Source organism: Aegilops tauschii, chromosome 5 (genome assembly GCF_002575655.3).
Source record: "Aegilops tauschii subsp. strangulata cultivar AL8/78 chromosome 5, Aet v6.0, whole genome shotgun sequence".
NCBI lineage: Eukaryota > Viridiplantae > Streptophyta > Magnoliopsida > Poales > Poaceae > Aegilops > Aegilops tauschii.
In genome coordinates this window covers 409,340,058-409,362,262 of record NC_053039.3, presented here as the reverse complement: position 1 = coordinate 409,362,262, position 22,205 = coordinate 409,340,058, and the positions used below count along the sequence as shown (strand labels likewise).

The window sequence follows — 22,205 nt, the reverse complement described above, 5'->3', positions numbered from 1 at the left end:
GACTAGTACTGCTTGCTTGCTTTGTTTACCTGTTGCTTGCTTGCTGCCTGCAGTGTCGTACGAGTACTATAGCTCGGTCCTCGCTCCGGTCAAACATGGCGTTTTCCGAAAGCAAGATTGCAACAAGGCAGGCTGAGAGACACTGCTATGCTATGCAGATGCAGGCGGGATCTGCGTGAGCTGCCTCTGTGCGTCTCGTGTGAGTGAGCGTCACGCCGCTCGAGTGACCGGCCTTTTGGTCCAAGCCAGAGAGAGAGAGAGAGATTCCGGGGACGCAATGGCCCCTTTTAGCATATGTATCTTTCAAGGATTGCTGTTCAAAGATATTTTATCAACAAGAATAGACCGGTTTAGTATTAGTATTAAAGTGATGCTCACGGGCGCCGGATCGGTGCTCAATTATGACGCTACGCTACATTTGACCGGATCTGTTAGTTAGCAACCAAAGCTTGTCGTGGCTGTTGCACCGGCTATGTAGTTGAGTGTACCTCGTAATTGTGGTCATGACCGATTATTATTAGTAGCTGAAACGACGAGCGACGGATAGTCTCCCTTTTATGACGGCGACTGAATCTAACGGAATCACATGTTCCCGTGCGTGTGCACCCAGGTTCCAGGGTGAAGATGTTCAAATCCACGAGCAATGACTTGTGGAAAAATGGTTTTTCAAAGATACACGAGGCGATAAGCTTTGACGAGAGAAAGAACTTTTTTTTTTTTGAGAATACGAAAGAAAGAATATGGCACATGCATGAGAACACCTCAATTTTCCATTTATGTAACCACCGTGATTAGGCCGTAGTAATAATCAATCAACGAAAGCTGCATGCGTAATAATTCACAAGACAGTGGAGGGAGGCACCAGCGAGTGCGGTGAGATCCGACTGCAGCTAAAAGAATAACATGGCAAAGGCACACCTACAAAAATTTAACTCGCTTTGAGTTTGGGCAATTGTGGATACCATTATGGAACACACACGTTTCTTTCTGGCCGGGCAGGCGATGGGAAAAAGCATGGGCAGAGTAAAGTGAAATTTCGATCACGCAGTTGCCGTCATGGGCAACGCTCTGTAGCAGGCTCGCCTGGCCGCTCGGACGATATCCTCGATCTGCAAGGTCAAGAACGAGAGTAAGTTTGGTCACATTAATAAGATGATCATCAGCTAATAAAAAAATGATCGACGGATCGTCAAATGTACACAGGACAGCATGTTTTATTGCTTCATTCTGATTGCTCACACCAATAACATCAAAACATTTTACGGTCCTATGTTTGCAGTACAGAAAGCCAGAAAGAATTTGGTGGCAGACAGAATATTTAGGCTTCCCTTTTCAATGGAGCCCCAGGCCAAATACACCCTCGGCAATAATGCGAGTCCAGAGATGCAATGCAACTTTGGACCACTAAATGCCGCCCAAGTCATGCAAAACCCAGTTTCACACGCTAAACATCAAGCATTACAAACAAAGCAAATAAATACTGATGCTGTGACCACCTTGACCAGAAAGGCCACCACCTGGTGTCCACAGCTAGACAACAGGGCGGAGAATCACCAACTTAGAATTATGAAGGGACACCTCCAGGCATAACAGGGTGGCAGACAAAATTCCGCACAAGTGATTTAGGATGTGGAAAAATGCTGGGGCTGACAATGTACTGTTGTCTCCCATTATATATTTGTGGCATATGCTTTCAAAATTATGGTCAAATGACCATGCACATCTGATAGTTCCAGTGAAAAGGATATATGCAAATTGAGCAACCTGAGTGTAGATACACTACAATTTCAGATAACATCTGCATGGATCCAATTTGCAGGTCATTTTCCGACAACTGACAGGGAACCAAAACAAAGATGACAGAATAAGTTGAATATTCCCCAATAATTAGCATCCCTCAAATGCAACCAAAGCCTCCATGTACAGTGTACCCTTACTATGAAGGAGTATGAACTAAAGCAGTCACTTTCCCTGATCCCTGCTGGTTCTGGATTTTCTATGGCACTTCCTCAGGATAGTGCAATCCATTCAGATGATACTAAAAAAAATCCAACTTGTACAATAATAGCTTCAGCTGGTCTATTGCCATTTAAGTCAGCAAGAATGCATGCATGTGGCCCAAACACAAAAATTAAAGGATTGAACAAACATCTATGGTAATCAGTTGTGTAAAAGAAAATAAATGGATGCAACTAGAAAAGCTAGCAGCCATGCAAAACAACAGTACTTGAAAGTTAAGCCATAAAATGGATCAAAGAGGACCTGTGGAACAGCCAATCTCTCAAGGTTGGCAGCATAGGGCATGGGTACATCAGCTCCAGCAATCCTCTCAATTGGAGCATCAAGATACTCAAAGCTTTCTTCTACAACAGACATGCTGCAAAATAGGGCATGTATGTGTTAAAATAATTCTTACTACACAAGTTTGTTTATGTGTGTGTGGTGGGGAGAGAAAGAGAACCATATCTCAGCACCAACACCATGCTGGGGGAAGCCTTCTTCAAGAGTCACCAATCTATTTGTTTTCCTAACGGATGCATTTATGGCGGCTCTATCCAGTGGCCTAATTGATCGAAGGTTGATCACCTATTGAAACATATCAGTACAGAAAATAAGAAGCATTCATGGCATGTACTCCCTCCGTCCGGAATTACTTGTCGCATAAATGGATGTATCTAGAATTAAAATACATCTAGATACATTATTTCTCTGACAAGTATTTTCGGACGGAGGGAGTATCATGTACAGTAAAATCATATCGATAGTTACACTGAAAATATATTTTACAAAAGAAATTACCTCAGCACTGATTCCTTCCTTGGACAGTATCTCAGCAGCCTGTAAACAAACTGAGCGTTATCATATGTCAACATAAAAATGCTGGGAGAGTAATTCAACCCATCAACAGAACATACCTATGTTAGAACAAAATATAAAAGAAAACCGCAATTCCCAAAAGGGCTCTTTGCATATCAACTTAACAAATAGGAAAAGCATATCAATGTAGCACATTGAACTCCTTTCAGAAAAGAAGACGTGCCAATGTGACGTCCTTGAGAAATGAAAGCTAATGGTGTGTCAAATCCTATAAGGTTGACAACACAGCAAATTCATCTTCCTCCCACGTTGTTTTACCAACTATAGCATGACGCACCTGAAGAGCATAGCCGACCATCTTGGAGAATGCAGTAATCGTAACATCTTTACCCTCGCGTTCTATCTACAGAAAGAAGAGATCCACAGGTAAGTACATACTGCAGAGAATTTCAGTAATTATATCCCAAAAATAACTATCTAAGAGCATGCATCTGATCTCTGAAAGCAGTGCATACTGCATAGAGGTCAATTTTCTGTTGTTGCTTTCAATCCTATTCATTGAAACCAACAACAGAAAATCGTCAAAGACTTCAAAGCAGGGAATGCATCAGAAATTTCTTTCAAAACACATGCACATAACAGCATACCTTAGCTTTGCCAATCGGCAGAGCAAAACTAGAATCAAGCACTTCATCAGAAACAGGGAACGACTCTCCATAGCTGCAGAAAAAAACATAACATCTCAATGAAATGATAACAGGCCGCTATAAAGTATAAATACCTCAACAAGGTCAGATGTTGCATACAGTAATTCATTTTCCAGAAAAACAACGGGATCAGGATCCCTAATTGCAGCTTTTAGCAAGCCTCTGGCATCTTCTGAAGAATATGGAGCCAGAACCTTAAGTCCTGGAACATGCGCAAACCAAGCTGCATAACACTGTATACCAGTTCAATTAGTACAGTGCAAACACCAAAATCATTCAGTGTTTACAAAAAGATGCCACCACAATGTATTGAACATATCCTAGGAGCTGGTAGTAAACTAACTTTGCATACATTGCTAATGATAAAGAACTCACAAAATGATAATTTAGGTCTGTTGGCTTAAAATCAAAGAAACTCTACACAACCATCTGAGCTCTCTCACACACACACACACACACCCCTCCCTGAACCTTGCATAACCATTTTGGCAAGGGAGTTATATAGACTTCTAAAAAGAAAGTCATCATTTAGTATATTTGGTGTTACTATTCTAGTATAGCAAAGTGGTCTGCATGTCTACTGTATCTTCTCGAAACAAGCACAAGTAGGTGGCAACAACATAACAAAGAAATAAAGCTACTTGTTTCAAAATTATTTGAGTACTAAGAAGAACTGACACATGAGCGATTCCCTCTTACAAACCTGTGAGTGTTGAGCACCAACTCCAGCAGCAGCACCATTTGGTCCTCTGAAAACAATTGGGACATTTATCTGACCAGCTGACATGTAGTTTGACTTAGCAGCTGAGTTGATGATATGATCGATTGCCTGAATGTTACAAATTATTAATTATTTTTCTTACAGCATAAACAATTGAAATGTGCAGTTGTTATAATGGAAAAGTACATTCTAAATCACATGAGAGAAAAAGGAACGCCTGATACAGAGGTAGACCTGTGTTACAGACTTGCAGTGAAAAAACTAGTGACAAACTGCCTGTCAGCCACACGAGTAAAGCATGCATAATGATCACCTTTATTTTTATAGTACATGGAAATAACCATTAATGGTTAATACTCCATCCGTTCCTAAATATAGGTCTTTCTAATGATTTCAATAAGTGACTACATACGAAGCAAAATGAGTGAATCTACACTCTAAAATATGTCTATATACATCCGTATGTGATAGTCCATTTGAAATCTCTAAAAAGACTTATTTAGGAACGGAGGTTGTACTACATTATACATTGACAACATTGTATTTCAGACTACCAGAGATTCAAACTACATCCACTGTATTCTTCCAAAAAGTTAACTGGCACGAAAAGCAGATATGTGAATGTCAACCATAAAAGCTACATCTAATGTAAATTATTCCAGAGAAAACCTCTAATTAACATCAACTTCAGAAGATTCACTATTACACTAGGATCTTGGCAACACCATTGGCAAGACATATAACTACACGACTGTAAACACATAGCAAATACTAATCAGAAGGTATACAGCAAAGAGATCCTTTAGAAAACTAGCAAGAAAAAAGGGTAGTAACTAATAAGAGCTTGCATTTACATCGAGGATCGAGCTACTAAGTGTGGTAATGTACAATAACATATGTTTCTTGCGAAGTGATTACATGCATTAAGTTGACTATCCTAAACCATGCAATGCTTTAAGGCATGAACCATTCTCACACTGGGAAAACACAGAAGTGCAGCATGTGTTAAGTAGGTTCAAGATGCAAAAGCATGAAGCATGAGTGCTTCTTGCATCTTGAACCAACAGGTATTGCAGCATAAAAATTACGTGCATAAGGACTTTAAACCAAGCACATAAAACAAACTTGTTTGGCCCTTATAACTGACCTGCATTGAGAAATTAAATGTCATGAACTCTATAACTGGCCGAAGACCTTGATAGGCTGCACCAACACCAATGCCTGTAAAACCAGCCTGGACAAACATAACAATAACACATAAACGCTTGACCAGAATTGTTTCGGTCTGAAAATGTACGGATGGACAGCAGCAATTGGATTGTTTGAAGAATGTAAGAGTGAAACCTCAGTGATTGGGGTATCAAGAACCCTATCAGGACCATACTTGTCAAGCAAGCCCTTCGTAATCTGCAGAAACCCAATTGAAGATCAATAACCATAAAATTCAGAATTCGATATCAGCTGACAAGGGACCTACAAAAAAACAATTATTCTTTGCACACCTTGTATGCACCTTGATATTCTCCAACCTATCACAAACGAAGAGGCGTTAGAAAAGAGAAGCTAATAAAAGAACGAAAAAATGTATTCATTCAAAATGCTACCTCTTCACCCATCAAAAAGACAGAAGGATCAGCAGACATTTCTTCATCTAGGGCAGAGTTCAACGCGTCACGTACGGTGATCTGAACAGGTAAAACAATATTGTATGTCACTAACCTTGTAAGTTGTAAAACAGAGCTACTGAATGCAGCTTTCCCTTTTTCCCAATCAGCAAACAATTCTCAAGGATAACTCTCGATATAACCCTAGATACTTTCAGCATAAAACAAGCATATCTAACCACACAGAACTGGGAACAAATATGTGCTGGTTAATCCAGGAACCATCCTTTGTTCCCCGCATCGCCCAAAGGAAAAAAGGAGCAATAACATACACAATCAAGCACACCAATGACCACTGTTACCCAGTTTCACTGATACTCATTCTGATGTACTCAAGTAATAGTGAAGAATGGCAATTAAAGGTGAAGAACAATGCAAGGAATATATTATGTAAAATGCATTTGCATAATGTTAATCAGTAGGAGGTTATTCTCTGAAGTAGAGCCAATACGTTGACATAGGTATGGACGCATGGTCACTAGGTAATATCACATCTTAAGAAACTAACAAGAAAAAGGAGAGGTGTATGGACAGGACAGTGCTTCATAAGCAAAGTAAATAACTAAATCTCATCTTGCAAATAGGAGAATTTTTCGCCAAATGAAGTCACATGATAGATATATGAACCCCAAGCAGAACTACTAAAGTCAAATAAGCGGTTTCCAATCTATGAGGAAGTCTACCATGTTGAAGGTAAAGAAAATATCACTTCAATGCAAGCCAAACCACAAAGGCAATTCATCTTTCCTTGCAATAACAAACACACTTCATCTTCTAAGCTCTGCAACAATAAATTGTCAAACACACAAACCCTAAGGATAAAGCAACCGGCCGATGCTTCGACTCTACAGCCCATACAACTGCCATCAGCAGGTAGTCACAGGCCCACAGCAATCTATACGTAGGAAACGATGGTGACTTCAATTCTAAGATAGCCACTAACCACCGAAACATTACAACAGCCATTATTTTTTGCCAACCAAAGAAATAGAGTAGAGATACGTAATACAATTACGGTACGAAACCAAAACTACATAATAAAATAACGAATTAATATCATAACCAACCACCCGCCTCGACACCAAACCAGAACAATCGCTGTGCGTCACCGCCACTATTATAATAACAACAGCAAAAGTCGTAATCGCCAACGCCATCTATAAAACTAAGCAGCAGCCGATCTCCGGTCAAAACAGCCCGTCAAATAACGAAACGACACAATCGAGCGAAAGCGGACCACGTCATTACAGGCCAATGCGGCGCGCGCGATTAAAAAAACTAGGGTTCTGCCACGCGCTCACCTCCTTGGCCGCGGAGGAGTACCCCCTTGCCGCCTCCGTGGACGCCGCCGCCGCCGGGCGGAGCCTCCGCAGCAACTGCCCCAGCATCTGCACGCAACAAACGGAACAGCGAATCCATCATCAGCAGCCGCATCGTAGATCGAACCCGAACCGAACGTGGGGAAATGATCGGAGGGAGATGCGATGCGGGGGAAGGGAATCGGCGCTCACGGGGCCGGATCCGAGCTGCCTCCTCGCGGCGCCCAGCATCTTCGTCCACGCGATCGGAGCGGCGGGCGGGGGGGGGGGGGGGGGGGGGGCGAATCCGACGGTGGCGCGGCGGTGGATGTGTCGCCGGGCTGGAGGCAGCGAGAGGGACGGGGCGTGGGGAGGAGACGCAGACGCCGCCTCGGAACGGTGGAATTGGAGGGCGTAGTAGGTGGAGGGTGGAGGAGGGCGTGGATACGTCTCTGCGCGAGATTCTTATTTAGCCAGCGTTTTTGCAGGAAAGCCCCTCGCTTATTGTGTAGTTTACCTGCTTAATGATGCTTTGCAGGTCCCACGGCTCGGCCCAAATTAGCTACTTTTATAGAGACAGAGTGGCCCAAATTAGTTGGGTAATAGTAGACGACTGGGGTCGGTTGAAAATGAGCCCACCAAGATGATGGGCTCAGAGCTAGAAACATGGTGTTAGAGGCCTATTTAGACTAAATATTTTTTCCTTTTAAAAATCCCTTTTCTTCATGTTTATAATCATTTTAGTTACCTAAATTCGAATTGATGTGCTTGGGCAAATCTCTGCATCTTCTCTCCTTTCGGATTGAATAATGTCTTCACAAGAGTTCACCGCTGAGGATAGATATGATCAGCTAGATAGTATCCCTTCTTGTACTGTTAGTCATTGATCTCAAAGTTGACCTCGGGGCAGTGGCCTTCCGCAGGCCGTGCCAACATTGGAGAACGCTGAAGCACGTTGTTGTCATTGTGAGAACCAGCCATGGCAAAAAAAGGAGTGCCAAATCCAAAGATCTCGTGAAGCCACTGCTTCTACTATGACAATGTAACCTTTCACATGCCCCCTGTACTGCCCCTGCCAAACAAATAAACAGTTCTTCTACTTCCAGTGCATACAATCTATGCTACTAAGCATTCCCCGAAAGCCTCTATCTGCATTGATCGCCGACAACCGGGTTGTATCTGCGGCATTTGACTCTCTCATGTACTCAAGGCCAAACACTGCCACCACGGTCTTGCAAAACCTCTACATTGATATGTGATACATCTCTGTCGTATCTATAATTTTTGATTGTTTCACGCCAATATTATACAAGTTTTACATACTTTTGGCAAAATTTTATATGATTTATTGGACTAACCTATTGATCCAGTGTCAGTTCCTGTTTTCTGCATGTTTTTTGTATCGCAGAGTATCCATATCAAACGAAGTCCAAATGCAATAAAATTTCACGGAGAATTATTTTGGAATATTTGTGATTTTTGGGAGTTGGAATCACCGCAAACGGAGGCCCACACGCACCACAAGACACCAGGGCGCGCCCCAGGCCCCTGACGCGCGGTGGTGGGTTGTGCACACCTCGTACATTGGTTGGGCTCTACTTCGGGCGCAAGGAAGCTTATATCCGGGAAAAAAATCGTGTTCAAATCTCAGCTCAATCGGAGTTACGGATCTCCGGGAATATAAGAAACGGTTTTCGGTCACATCTGGGAACGCAAAACAGAAAAAAACAGAGAGGGAGATCCAATCTCGGAGGGGCTCCCGCCCCTCCGCCGCCATGGAGACCATGGACCAGAGGAGGAATTCTCCTCCCATCTAGGGGGGAGGCCAAGGAAGAAGAAGAAGGAGGGGGCTCTCTCCCCCTCTCTCTCAGTGGCGCCGGAGTGCCGCCGGGGCAAGGATCGTGACGGCGATCTACATCAATAATCTTGCTACCGTCAACACCAACTCTCTCCCCCTCTTTGCAGTGGTGTAACACCCCTTCTCCCCGTTGTAATCTCTACTTAAACATGGTGCTCAACTCTATATATTATTTCCCATTGATCTATGGTTATCCTATGATGTTTGAGTAGATCTGTTGTGTCTTGTGGGTTAATCGTGATCTTGGTTGGTCTGATTGTATATTTTATTTATGGTGCTGTCCTACGGTGCCCTCCGTTCTCGCGCAAACGTGAGGGGCCCTCGCTGTAGGGTGTTGCAATATGTTCATGGTTTGCTTACGGTGGGTTGCGAGAGTGACAGAAACTTAAACCCGAGTAGGTGGGCTATGATGTATGGGAGTAAAGAGGACTTGATACTTAATGCTATGGTTGGGTTTCACGACCTTAATGATCTTTAGTAGTTGCGGATCCTTGCTAGAGTTCCAATCATAAGTGCATATGATCCAAGTAGAGAAAGTATGTTAGCTCATGCCTCTCCTGAAGGAAATATGCCCTAGAGGCAATAATAAAGTTGTTATTTATATTTCCTTATACCATGATAAATGTTTATTATTCATGCTAGAATTGTATTAACCGGAAACTTAGTACATGTGTGAATACATAGACAAACAGAGTGTCACTAGTATGCCTCTACTTGACTAGCTCATTAAATCAAAGATGGTTAAGTTTCATAGCCATAGACATGAGTTGTCATTTGATTAACGGGATCACATCATTAGAGAATGATGTGATTGACTTGACCCATTCCGTTAGCTTAGCACTTGATCGTTTAGTTTGTTGCTATTGCTTTCTTCATGACTTATACATGTTCCTATGACTATGAGATTATGCAACACCCGAATACCGGAGGAACACTTAGTGTGCTATCAAATGTCACAACGTAACTGGATGATTATAAAGATGCTCTACAGGTGTCTCCGGTGGTGTTTGTTGGGTTGTCATAGATCGAGATTAGGATTTGTCACTCCGTGTTCCGGAGAGGTATCTCTAGGCCCTCTCGGTAATGCACATCACTATAAGCCTTGCAAGCAATGTGACTAATGAGTTAGTTGCGGGATGATGCATTACAGAACGAGTAAAGAGACTTGCCGGTGACGAGATTGAACTAGGTATTGAGATACCGACGATCGAATCTCGGGCAAGTAACATACCGATGACAAAGGGAACAACGTATGTTGTTATGCGGTTTGACCGATAAAGATCTTCGTAGAATATGTTGGAACCAATATGAGCATCCAGGTTCCGCTATTGGTTATTGACCGGAGATGAGTCTCGGTCATGTCTACATAGTTCTCGAACCCGTAGGGTCCGCACGCTTAACGTTCGGTGACAATCGGTATTATGAGTTTATGTGTTTTGATGTACCGAAGGTTGTTCGGAGTCCCAGATGTGATCACGGACATGACGAGGAGTCTCGAAATGGTCGAGACATAAAGATTGATATATTGGACGACTATGTTTGGACTTCGGAATGGTTCCGGGTGAGTTCGGGCAATTACCGGAGTACCGCGGGTTACCGGAACCCCCCGGGGAGTCTAATGGGCCATATGGGCCTTAGTGGAGAGAGAGGGGGGCGGCCAGGGCAGGCCGCGTGCCCCTCCCCCTTGGGTCCGAATTAGACTAGGGAAGGGGGGGCGGTGCCCCCCTTTCCTTCTCCCTCTCTCCTCCTTCCTTCCTCTCCTACTCCAAGTAGGGAAAGGGGGAATCCTACTCCCGGTGGGAGTAGGACTCCCCTTGGGGCGCGCCATGAGAGGGTCGGCCCTCCCCCTCCTCCACTCCTTTATATACGGGGGAGGGGGCACCCCATAGACACACAAGTTGACAGTTGTCTTAGCCGTGTGCGGTGCCCCCCTCCACAGATTCCACCTCGGTCATATCGTTGTAGTGCTTAGGCGAAGCCCTGCATCGTTAACTTCATCATCACCGTCATCACACCGTCGTGCTGACGAAGCTCTCCCTCGACACTCAGCTGGATCGAGAGTTCGTGGGACGTCACCGAGCCGAACATGTGCAGATCGCGGAGGTGCCGTACTTTCGGTACTAGGATCGGTCGAATCGTGAAGACGTACGACTACATCAACCGCGTTGTCATAACGCTTCCTCTTTTGGTCTACGAGGGTACGTGGACAACACTCTCCCCTCTCGTTGCTATGCATCACCTAGATGGATCTTGCGTGTGCGTAGGAATTTTTTTAAAATTAATGCGTTCCCCAACAGTGGCATCCGAGCCAGGTCTATGCGTAGATGTTATATGCACGAGTAGAACACAAAGAGTTGTGGGCGATAATAGTCATGCTGCTTACCAGCATGTCATACTTTGATGCGGCGGTATTGTTGGATGAAGCGGCCCGGACAGACATTACGCGTACGCTTACGCGAGACTGGTTCTACCGACGTGCTTTGCACACAGGTGGCTGGCGGGTGTCAGTTTCTCCAACTTTAGTTGAATCGAGTGTGACTACGCCCGGTCCTTGTTGAAGGTTAAAACAGCATACTTGACGAAAAATCGTTGTGGTTTTGATGCGTAGGTAAGAACGGTTCTTGCTCAGCCCGTAGCAGCCATGTAAAACTTGCAACAACAAAGTAGAGGACGTCTAACTTGTTTTTGCAGGGCATGTTGTGATGTGATATGGTCAAGACATGATGCTAAATTTTATTGTATGAGATGATCATGTTTTGTAACACAGTTATCGGCAACTGGCAGGAGCCATATGGTTGTCGCTTTATTGTATGAAATGCAATCGCCATGTAATTGCTTTACTTTATCACTAAGCGGTAGCGATAGTCGTAGAAGTAATAGTTGGCGAGACGACAACGATGCTACGATGGAGATCAAGGTGTCGCGCCGGTGACGATGGTGATCATGACGGTGCTTTAGAGACGGAGATCAAAGGCACAAGATGATGATGGCCATATCTCATATCACTTATATTGATTGCATGTGATGTTTATCTTTTATGCATCTTATTTTGCTTAGTTCGGCGGTAGCATTATAAGATGATATCTCACTAAATTTCAAGGTACAAGTGTTCTCCCTGAGTATGCACCATTGCGAAAGTTTGTCATGCCGAGACACCACGTGATGATCGGGTGTGATAAGCTCTACGTTCACATACAACGGGTGCAAGCCAGTTTTGCACACGCAGAATACTCGGGTTAAACCTGACGAGCCTAGCATATGCAGATATGGCCTCGGAACACTGAGACCGAAAGGTCGAGCGTGAATCATATAGTAGATATGATCAACATAGTGATGTTCACCATTGAAAACTACTCCATCTCACGTGATGATCGGACATGGTTTAGTTGATTTGGATCACGTGATCACTTAGATGATTAGAGGGATGTCTATCTAAGTAGGAGTTCTTAAGTAATATGATTAATTGAACTTTAATTTATCATGAACTTAGTACCTAATAGTATTTTGCATGACTATGTTGTTGTAGATCAATGGCCCGTGCTACTGTTCCTTTGAATTTTAATGCGTTCCTAGAGAAAGCTAAGTTGAAAGTGATGGTAGCAACTACACGGACTGGGTCCGTAACTTGAGGATTATCATCATTGCTGCACAGAAGAATTACGTCCTGGAAGTACCGCTAGGTGCAAGACCCACTGCAGGAGCAACGCCGGACGTTGTGAACGCCTGGCAGAGCAAAGCTGATGACTACTCGATAGTTCAGTGTGCCATGCTTTACGGCTTAGAACCAGGACTTCAATGACGTTTTGAACGTCATGGAGCATATGAGATGTTCCAGGAGTTGAAGTTAATATTTCAAGAAAATGCCCGGATTGAGAGATATGAAAGTCTCCAATAAGTTCTATAGCTACAAAATGGAGGAGAATAGTTATGTCCGTGAGCATATACTCAAAATGTCTGGGTATCATAATCACTTGACTCAGTTGGGAGTTAATCTTCCGGTTGATAGTGTCATTGACAGAGTTCTTCAATCACTGCCACCAAGCTACAAAAGCTTCGTGATGAACTATAACATGCAAGGGATGGATAAGACGATTCTCGAGCTCTTCGCAATGCTAAAGGCTGCGGAGGTAGAAATCAAGAAGGAGCATCAAGTGTTGATGGTCAACAAGACCATCAGTTTCAAGAAAAAGGGTAAAGGGAAGAAGGGGAACTTCAAGAAGAACGGCAAGCAAGTTGCTGCTCAAGTGAAGAAGCCCAAGTCTAGACCTAAGCCTGAGACTGAGTGCTTCTACTCCAAAGGGACTGATCACTAGAAGCGGAACTGCCCCAAGTATTTGGCGGATAAGAAGGATGGCAAGGTGAACAAAGGTATATGTGATATACATGTTATTGATGTGTACGTTACTAATACTCGCAGTAGTACCTGGGTATTTGATACTGGTTCTGTTGCTAATATTTGCAACTCGAAACAGGGACTACGGATTAAGCGAAGATTGGCTAAGGACGAGGTGACGATGCGCGTGGGAAATGGTTCCAAAGTCGATGTGATCACCGTTGGCACGCTACCTCTATATCTACCTTCGGGATTAGTTTTAGACCTGAATAATTGTTATTTGGTGCCAGCGTTAAGCATGAACATTATATCTGGATCTTGTTTGATGCGAGACGGTTATTCATTTAAATTCGAGAATAATGGTTGTTCTATTTATATGAGTAATATCTTTTATGGTCATGCACCCTTGAAGAGTGGTCTATTTTTGTTGAATCTCGATAGTAGTGACACCCATATTCATAATATTGAAGCCAAAAGATGCAGAGTTGATAATGATAGTGCAACTTATTTGTGGCACTGCCGTTTGGGTCATATTGGTGTAAAGCGCAAGAAGAAACTCCATTCTGATGGACTTTTGGAATCACTTGATTATGAATCACTTGGTACTTGCAAACCATGCCTCATGCAAAGATGACTAAAACTCCGTTCTCCGGAACAATGGAGCGAGCAACAGATTTGTTGGAAATCATACATACTGATGTATGTGGTCCGATGAATATTGAGGCTCGCACGGGTATCGTTATTTTCTGACCTTCACAGATGATTTGAGCAGATATGGGTATATCTACTTGATGAAACATAAGTCTGAAACATTTGAAAAGTTCAAAGAATTTCAGAGTGAAGTGGAAAATCATCGTAACAAGAAAATAAAGTTTCTGCGATCTAATCGTGGAGGAGAATATTTGAGTTACGAGTTTGGTCTTTATTTGAAACAATGCGGAATAGTTTCACAACTCACACCACCTGGAACACCACAGCGTAATGGTGTATCCGAATGTCGTAACCGTACTTTATTAGATATGGTGTGATCTATGATGTCTCTTACTGATTTACCGCTATCGTTTTGGGGTTATGCTTTAGAGACGGTTGCATTCACGTTAAATAGGGCACCATCTAAATCCGTTGAGACGACACCTTATGAACTGTGGTTTGGCAAGAAACCCAAATTATCGTTTCTTAAAGTTTGGGGCTGCGATGCTTATGTGAAAAAGCTTCAACCTGATAAGCTCGAACCCAAATCGGAGAAATGTGTCTTCATAGGATACCCAAAGGAGACTGTTGGGTACACCTTCTATCACAGATCCGAAGGCAAGACATTCGTTGCTAAGAATGGATCCTTTCTACAGAAGGAGTTTATCTCGAAAGAAGTGAGTGGGAGGAAAGTAGAACTTGATGAGGTAACTGCACCTGCTCCCTTATTGGGAAAGTAGTTCATCACAGAAATCAGTTCCTGTGACTACTACACCAATTAGTTAGGAAGCTAATGATGATGATCATGTAACTTCAGATCAAGTTACTACCGAACCTCGTAGGTCAACCAGAGTAAGATCCGCACCAGAGTGGTACGGTAATCCGGTTCTGGAGGTCATGTTACTTGACCATGACGAACCTACGAACTATGAGGAAGCGATGATGATCCCAGATTCCGCGAAATGGCTTGAGGCCATGAAATCTGAGACGGGATCCATGTATGAGAACAAAGTGTGGACTTTGGTTGACTTGCCTGATGATCGGCAAGCCATAGAGAATAAATGGATCTTCAAGAAGAAGACTGACGCTGACGGTAATGTTACTGTCTACAAAGCTCGACTTGTTGCGAAAGGTTTTCGACAAGTTCAAGGAGTTGACTACGATGAGACCTTCTCACCCATAGCGATGCTTAATTCCGTCCGAATCATGTTAGCAATTGCTGCATTTTATGATTATGAAATTTGGCAAATGGATGTAAAGACTGCATTCCTGAATGGATTTCTGGAAGAAGAGTTGTATATGATGCAACACGAAGGTTTTGTCAATCCAAAGGATGCTAACAAAGTGTGTAAGCTCCAGCGATCCTTTTATAGACTGGTGCAAGCATCTCGGAGTTGGAATAAACGTTTTGATAGTGTGATCAAAGCATATGGTTTTATACAGACTTTTGGAGAAGCCTGTATTTACAAGAAAGTGAGTGGGAGCTCTGTAGCATTTCTAATATTATATGTGGATGACATATTGTTGATTGGAAATGATATAGAATTTCTGGATAGCATAAAAGGATATTTGAATAAGCGTTTTTCAATGAAAGACCTCGATGAAGCTGCTTATATATTGGGCATCAAGATCTATAGAGATAGATCAAGACGCTTAATTGGACTTTCACAAAGCACATACCTTGATAAAGTTTTGAAGAAGTTCAAAATGGATTAAGCAAAGAAAGGGTTCTTGCCTGTGTTACAAGGTGTGAAATTGAGTCAAACTCAATGCCCGACCACTGCAGAAGATAGAGAGAAAATGAAAGTCATTCCCTATGCTTCAGCCATAGGTTCTATCATGTATGCAATGTTGTGTACCAGACCTGATGTGTGCCTTGCTATTAGTTTAGCGGGGAGGTACCAAAGTAATCCAGGAGTGGATCACTGGACAACGGTCAAGAACATCCTGAAATACCTGAAAAGGACTAAGGATATGTTTCTCGTTTATGGAGGTGACAAAGAGCTCATCGTAAATGGTTACGTCGATGCAAGCGTTGACACTGATCCGGATGACTCTAAGTCACAAACTGGATACGTATTTATATTGAACGGTGGAGCTGTCAGTTGGTGCAGTTCTAAGCAAAGCGTCGTGGCGGGATCTACATGTGAAGCGGAGTACATAGCTGCTTCGGAAGCAACTAATGAAGGAGTTTGGATGAAGGAGTTCATATCCGATCTAGGTGTCATACCTAGTGCATCGGGTCCAATGAAATTTTTTTGTGACAATACTGGTGCAATTGCCTTGGCGAAGGAATCCAGATTTCACAAGAGAACCAAACACATCAAGAGACGCTTCAATTCCATCCGCGATCAAGTCAAGGAGGGAGACATAAAGATTTCCAAGATACATACGGATCTGAATGTTGCAGACCCATTGACTAAGCCTCTCTCACGAGCAAAACATGATCATCACCAATACTCCATGGGTGTTAGAATCATTACTATGTAATCTAGATTATTGACTCTAGTGCAAGTGGGAGACTGAAGGAAATATGCCCTAGAGGCAATAATAAAGTTGTTATTTATATTTCCTTATATCATGATAAATGTTTATTATTCATGCTAGAATTATATTGACCGAAAACTTAGTACATGTGTGAATACATAGACAAACAGAGTGTCACTAGTATGCCTCTACTTGACTAGCTCGTTAAATCAAAGATGGTTAAGTTTCCTAGCCATAGGCATGAGTTGTCATTTGATTAACGGGATCACATCATTAGAGAATGATGTGATTGACTTGACCCATTCCGTTAGCTTAGCACTTGATCGTTTAGTTTGTTTCTTTTGCTTTCTTCATGACTTATACATGTGCTTATGACTATGAGATTATGCAACTCCCGAATACCGGAGGAACACTTAGTGTGCTATCAAACGTCACAACGTAACTGGGTGATTATAAAGATGCTCTACAGGTGTCTCCGATGGTGTTTGTTGGGTTGTCATAGATCGAGATTAGGATTTCTCACTCCGTGTTCCGGAGAGGTATCTCTGGGCCCTCTCGGTAATGCACATCACTATAAGCCTTGCAAGCAATGTGACTAATGAGTTAGTTGCGGGATGATGCATTACGGAACAAGTAAAGAGACTTGCCGGTAACGAGATTGAACTAGGTATTGTGATACCGACGATCGAATCTCGGGCAAGTAACATATCGATGACAAAGGGAACAACGTATGTTGTTATGCGGTTTGACCGATAAAGATCTTCGTAGAATATGTAGGAACCAATATGAGCATCCAGGTTTCGCTATTGGTTATTTACCGGAGATGAGTCTCGATCATGTCTACATAGTTCTCGAACCCGTATAGGGTCCGCACGCTTAACGTTCGGTGACAATCGGTATTATGAGTTTATGTGTTTTGATGTACCTTAGGTTGTTCGGAGTCCCGGATGTGATCACGGACATGACGAGGAGTCTCAAAATGGTCAAGACATAAAGATTTATTTATTGGACGACTATGTTTGGACTTCGGAATGGTTCCGGGTGAGTTCGGGCAATTACCGGAGTACCGGGGGTTACCGGAACCCCTCGGGGAGTCTAGTGGGCCATATGGGCCTTAGTGGAGAGAGAGGGGCGGCCAGGGCAGGCCGCGCGCCCCCTCCCCCTTGGGTCCGAATTGGACTAGGGAAGGGGGGGCGCCTCCTTTCCTTCTCCCTCTCTCCTCCTTCCTTTCTCTCCTACTCCAACTAGGGAAGGGGGGAATCCTACTCCCGGTGGGAGTAGGACTCCCCTTGGGGCATGCCATGAGAGGGCCGGCCCTCCCCCTCCTCCACTCCTTTATATACGGGGGAGGGGGGCACCCCATGTTGGGGATACACATAACAGGTAGGCCCACGAAGGCTCGAAATATCATAAAACATGGGGTCCACACAACATGTGGGTCCAGATAAATTTCATACAGACATACTATCCACTCGGACAAGCAGCATACTATCCACTCGGATGACAGTTCACCACTCGACCGTACGACTCACTCGGGTATATGAAGACCAGCAGGCAGCAAAGCAATCAAAGCATCATTCTCATAGTGAAGGCTTGGTAGTGAGCTAGCATTATGGCATTCATGCCCCACTTTATAACATAGGAGGTGAGGGGGTGGCGCACTCTATATATGCCACCCCCACCACTAGACTTGGGGCAAGCCCTCTTTCTTCTACCTCTCTCTCCCTCTCTAGTCTCAGGACTTAGCTCAGACATGGGGATCCGTTCTCCTCTCTCGCATACATTGTAATCTCCGGATACATACTCAGATAAAACAAAGCCTCTCCGGAGCACGAGACGTAGGGTTGTTATCTTCACCGTGAGAGGCCCGAACTTGATAAAACCACCGTGTCACCCATTTGCATCTCGATAGATCATGCTCCTTTTACCTTATCCCTTATTATTGTCGGAATCATTCCCACGACAGTTGGCGCCCACCATGGGGCATGGCGTCTATCGAGCCATGATGCCGATGTTTTTTTCATTCATCTCCACATATAGCAACTGAAGCATCGAAAAAAAAGAAGGGGAAAAGATACATCCTCACCCAACGTCGTGGACATGCAGGACGGTTCACGAACAAATTGACCGAAGAATCTGTCCTACTTGATGCATTCCTAATCATCGACGATCTAACAAATCTGTTGGTTTTCTTCCTGTAGGAACAATCACCTGGGATCTTGTTATTGCTATTGTATAGATCAAACAAAAGGAGAAAAAGAAAATGGAGCACGGATGCTGGCCACGAGCCCAACCACGACAGCTCTTTTCTCCAATCGATCTTTCAACAGCGACCTCCGCGGTGAAGGCAACAGCTCGACAATGGCCTTCGTGGAACACGCCTGGACTCAAATGTGCGACGGCGAGCCCCGCAGCGGACGCACGGCCCCGACGCGACGCTGACGCCGGGACAAGCCACGTCCCCGACCACAGCGCTCCCCCGAGCGGTCGACTGCAAGACGTGGCCACTAGGTCGACTCAGCGTCGTCTCAAGCTCTGCCTGCAAAGCCTCGCAGGAGAACGCCGCCCCGTACTCGGATCTGTCGCAGGCCGCCTCACCTCGCGCTGGATCCGTGAGCGCGCCACCGCTGTGGCCGACCAGGGAGCCCTGCCACGCCTTCCTCTTTCTTTCTAATCTTAATTCCATCCCATTCATTTCCTGCATGCAGGGGGTAAATGGCCGCGGGAAAAGGGAAACGTCCCTAGCATGCGTAACGGGATTTTAACTCTTGCTAATTACCATTAATGCCTCTTGCATGCAGATCGGGCGTGCAGATTCTGGGCGTGGGGCAACGCCTTCAACGCGTTGAACGTGGGGGCAAATCCTCCAATGCGTTGGACATGGACTCGGCCACCCACACGCCGTCGCTCAGCTGCACATGCCAACGTCACTCGATCGCCCGCACGCCATCGCTCAGCTGGACACGCCATCATCAACTTGTCTGACTCGACCACACCTGGGTCGTCACTCGGCTGGACATGTTCTCGTCGCTCGTCACTCGACTGGACGCGTCTATATCACTTGGATGCCCCGCGCGTCACCACTCCGCGGGACGCTTCTACTTCACTCGGACGTCCCGCGCATCATCACTTCGCGGGACGCATCTACTTCACTCGGACGCCCCGCGCATCATCACTCCACGGGACGCGTCTACTTCACTCAGATGTCCCGCGCATCGTCACTCCACGGGACGCGTCTACTTCACTCGGACAACCCGCGTGTCGCCACTCTGCGGGACGCGTCTACTTCACTCCGACGCCCCGCGCCTCGCCAGTCCGCGGGACACGTCTACTTCACTCCGACGCCCCGCGCGCCTCGCCACTCCGCGGGACGCGTCTAATTCACTCCGACGCCTCGCGCCTCGCCACTCCGCGGGACGCGTCTACTTCACTCGGACGCCCCGCGCGCCTCGCCACTCCGCGGGACGCGTCTACTTCACTCGGACGCCCCGCGCATCGTCACTCCACGGGACGCGTCTACTTTACTCAGACTCCCCGCGCGTCGCCACTCCACGGGACGCGTCTACTTCACTCCGACGCCCAGCGCGCCTCGCCACTCCGCGGGACGCGTCTACTTCACTCCGACGCCCAGCGCGCCTCGCCACTCCGCGGGACGCGTCTACTTCACTCCGACGCCCAGCGTGCCTCGCCACTCTGCAGGACGCGTCTACTTCACTCTGACGCCCCGCGCCTCGCCACGTCGCGGGACGCGTCTACTTCACTCCGACGCCCCGCGTGCCTCGCCACTCCGCGGGACGCGTCTACTTCACTCGGAACCGTGCGTCGCCACTTGGCCGCCCCGCGCATCGTCATCGGTTGGTCACCTCATCACCACTCGGCCGCCCCGCGCGTCGCCATCGGTTGGTCACCTCATCACCACTCGGCCGCCCCGCGCGTCGCCATCGGTTGGACACCTCATCACCACTCGGCCGCCCCGCACGTCGCCATCGGTTGGTCACCTCATCACCACTCGGCCGACGCGCGCGTCGCCAATCGGTTGGTCACCTCAACACCACTCGGCCGCCCCGGGCGTCGCCATCGGTTGGTCACCTCATCACCACTCGGCCGACCCGCGTCGCCATCGGTTGGTCACCTCATCACCACTCGTCCGCCCCGCGCGTCGCCACTCGGTTGGTCACCTCATCACCACTCGGCCGCCCCGCGCGTCGCCATCGGTTGGTCACCTCATCACCACTCGGCCGCCCCGCGTGTCGCCGTTGGTTGGTCACCTCATCACCACTCGGCCGCCCCGCGCGTCGCCACTCGGTTGGTCACATCATCACCACTCGGCCGCCCCGCGCGTCGCCATCGGTTGGTCACCTCATCACCACTCGTTCGCCCCGCGCCTCGCCATCGGTTGGTCACCTCATCACCACTCGGCCGCCCCGCGCGTCGCCATTGGTTGGTCACCTCATCACCACTCGGCCGCCCTGCGCGTCGCCACTCGGTTGGTCACCTCATCACCACTCGGCCGCCCCGTGCGTCGCCATCGGTTGGTCACCTCATCACCACTCGTTCGCCCCGCGCCTCGCCATCGGTTGGTCACCTCATCACCACTCGGACGCCCCGCGCCTCGCCATCGGTTGGTCACCTCATCACCACTCGACCGCCCCACGCGTCGCCATCGGTTGGTCACCTCATCACCACTCGGCCGTCCCGCGTGTTGCCATCGGTTGGTCACCTCATCACCACTCCGTAGTCCCGCGCGTCGCCACTCGGTTGGTCACCTCATCATCACTCAGCCGCCCCACGCGTCGCCATCGGTTGGTCACCTCATCACCACTCGGCCGCCCCACGCGTCGCCATCGGTTGGTCACCTCATCACCACTCGGCCGCCCCGCGCGTCGCCACTTGGTTGGTCACCTCATCACCACTCGGCCGCCCCGCACGTCGCCAGTCGGTTGGTCACCTCATCACCACTCGGCCGCCCCGCGCGTCGCCATCGGTTGGTCACCTCATCACCTCTCGGCCTCCCTGCGCATCGCCATCGAGTGAACACATCTTCACACTCGGCAACTCGCGTGCCTTCAGACAGCTAAGTCATTCTACATGCACTACATTATGTTATTTCCGCGTTCCCGAGTATCCTGTAATTCACACATCACGTTCACTCGGAGGCCACGCCACCGAGTGTACCTCTACGCTCGGCTGCTTATTTTCACATACTTGCTTAGTACTGGTTATGTGACTCCCGAGTCCAACATCCATTTTTTCGCATACATCATTCACGAACACCATGTGTTCTTCATTTCGAGTTTGCATCGGTCCTCCGGGGCTGCAACTCAGTCGAAACACTACACTTCCGTTTTATTTGAGCCAGTACTCCAACGAGTTCGGTCGGATCCTTCACTTTGACAAGTTCGAACGGATCCTTTGCTCTTTCAGACTCTTGCTGGTTAACCAGCAAGCCCCTTGCACTCCCAGTGGGTGTCTATGGGTGTTATTCGCACAATTTATTTCAGCACACATGAAATTTCCTCGAGAAATTATTACGTTGGCTTGTGGTATTCTTCATACACAAGTTACGCGACCACTCGACGGCCCTATGCGCCAACTTCATCGCTACTCAGACTCGGTCACCATACCGGTCT

General features: G+C 46.4%; 1 protein-coding gene across 1 annotated transcript; it reads right to left on the bottom strand.

Moving 5' to 3' along the window:
• Nucleotides 1–748: 748 nt before the first annotated feature.
• Nucleotides 749–7,704, bottom strand: LOC109736067 (pyruvate dehydrogenase E1 component subunit beta-2, mitochondrial). The gene is made up of 14 exons (XM_020295287.4): nucleotides 7,421–7,704; nucleotides 7,211–7,297; nucleotides 5,850–5,930; nucleotides 5,748–5,774; nucleotides 5,590–5,652; nucleotides 5,393–5,479; nucleotides 4,228–4,353; nucleotides 3,624–3,757; nucleotides 3,465–3,537; nucleotides 3,155–3,220; nucleotides 2,800–2,838; nucleotides 2,462–2,586; nucleotides 2,263–2,377; nucleotides 749–1,109 (listed from the first exon to the last, which is right to left on the bottom strand). Exons 1-14 carry the CDS (start codon nucleotides 7,457–7,459, stop codon nucleotides 1,041–1,043), a joined length of 1,131 nt encoding a protein of 376 aa, XP_020150876.1. The 5' UTR covers nucleotides 7,460–7,704; the 3' UTR covers nucleotides 749–1,040.
• Nucleotides 7,705–22,205: the final 14,501 nt, after the last annotated feature.

What these genes read in the sequence shown, in the direction of transcription:
- LOC109736067 (XM_020295287.4), bottom strand. Translation starts at nt 7,459, where the DNA reads ATGCTGGGCGCCGCGAGGAGGCAGCTCGGATCCGGCCCC. An exon ending in TGCCGATTGGCAAAGCTAAG is followed by an intron (nt 3,221 to 3,464) that starts GTATGCTGTTAT and finishes TTCTTTCTGTAG; the next exon opens with ATAGAACGCGAGGGTAAAGA. An exon ending in AGAGATTGGCTGTTCCACAG is followed by an intron (nt 1,110 to 2,262) that starts GTCCTCTTTGAT and finishes TTGACCTTGCAG; the next exon opens with ATCGAGGATATCGTCCGAGC.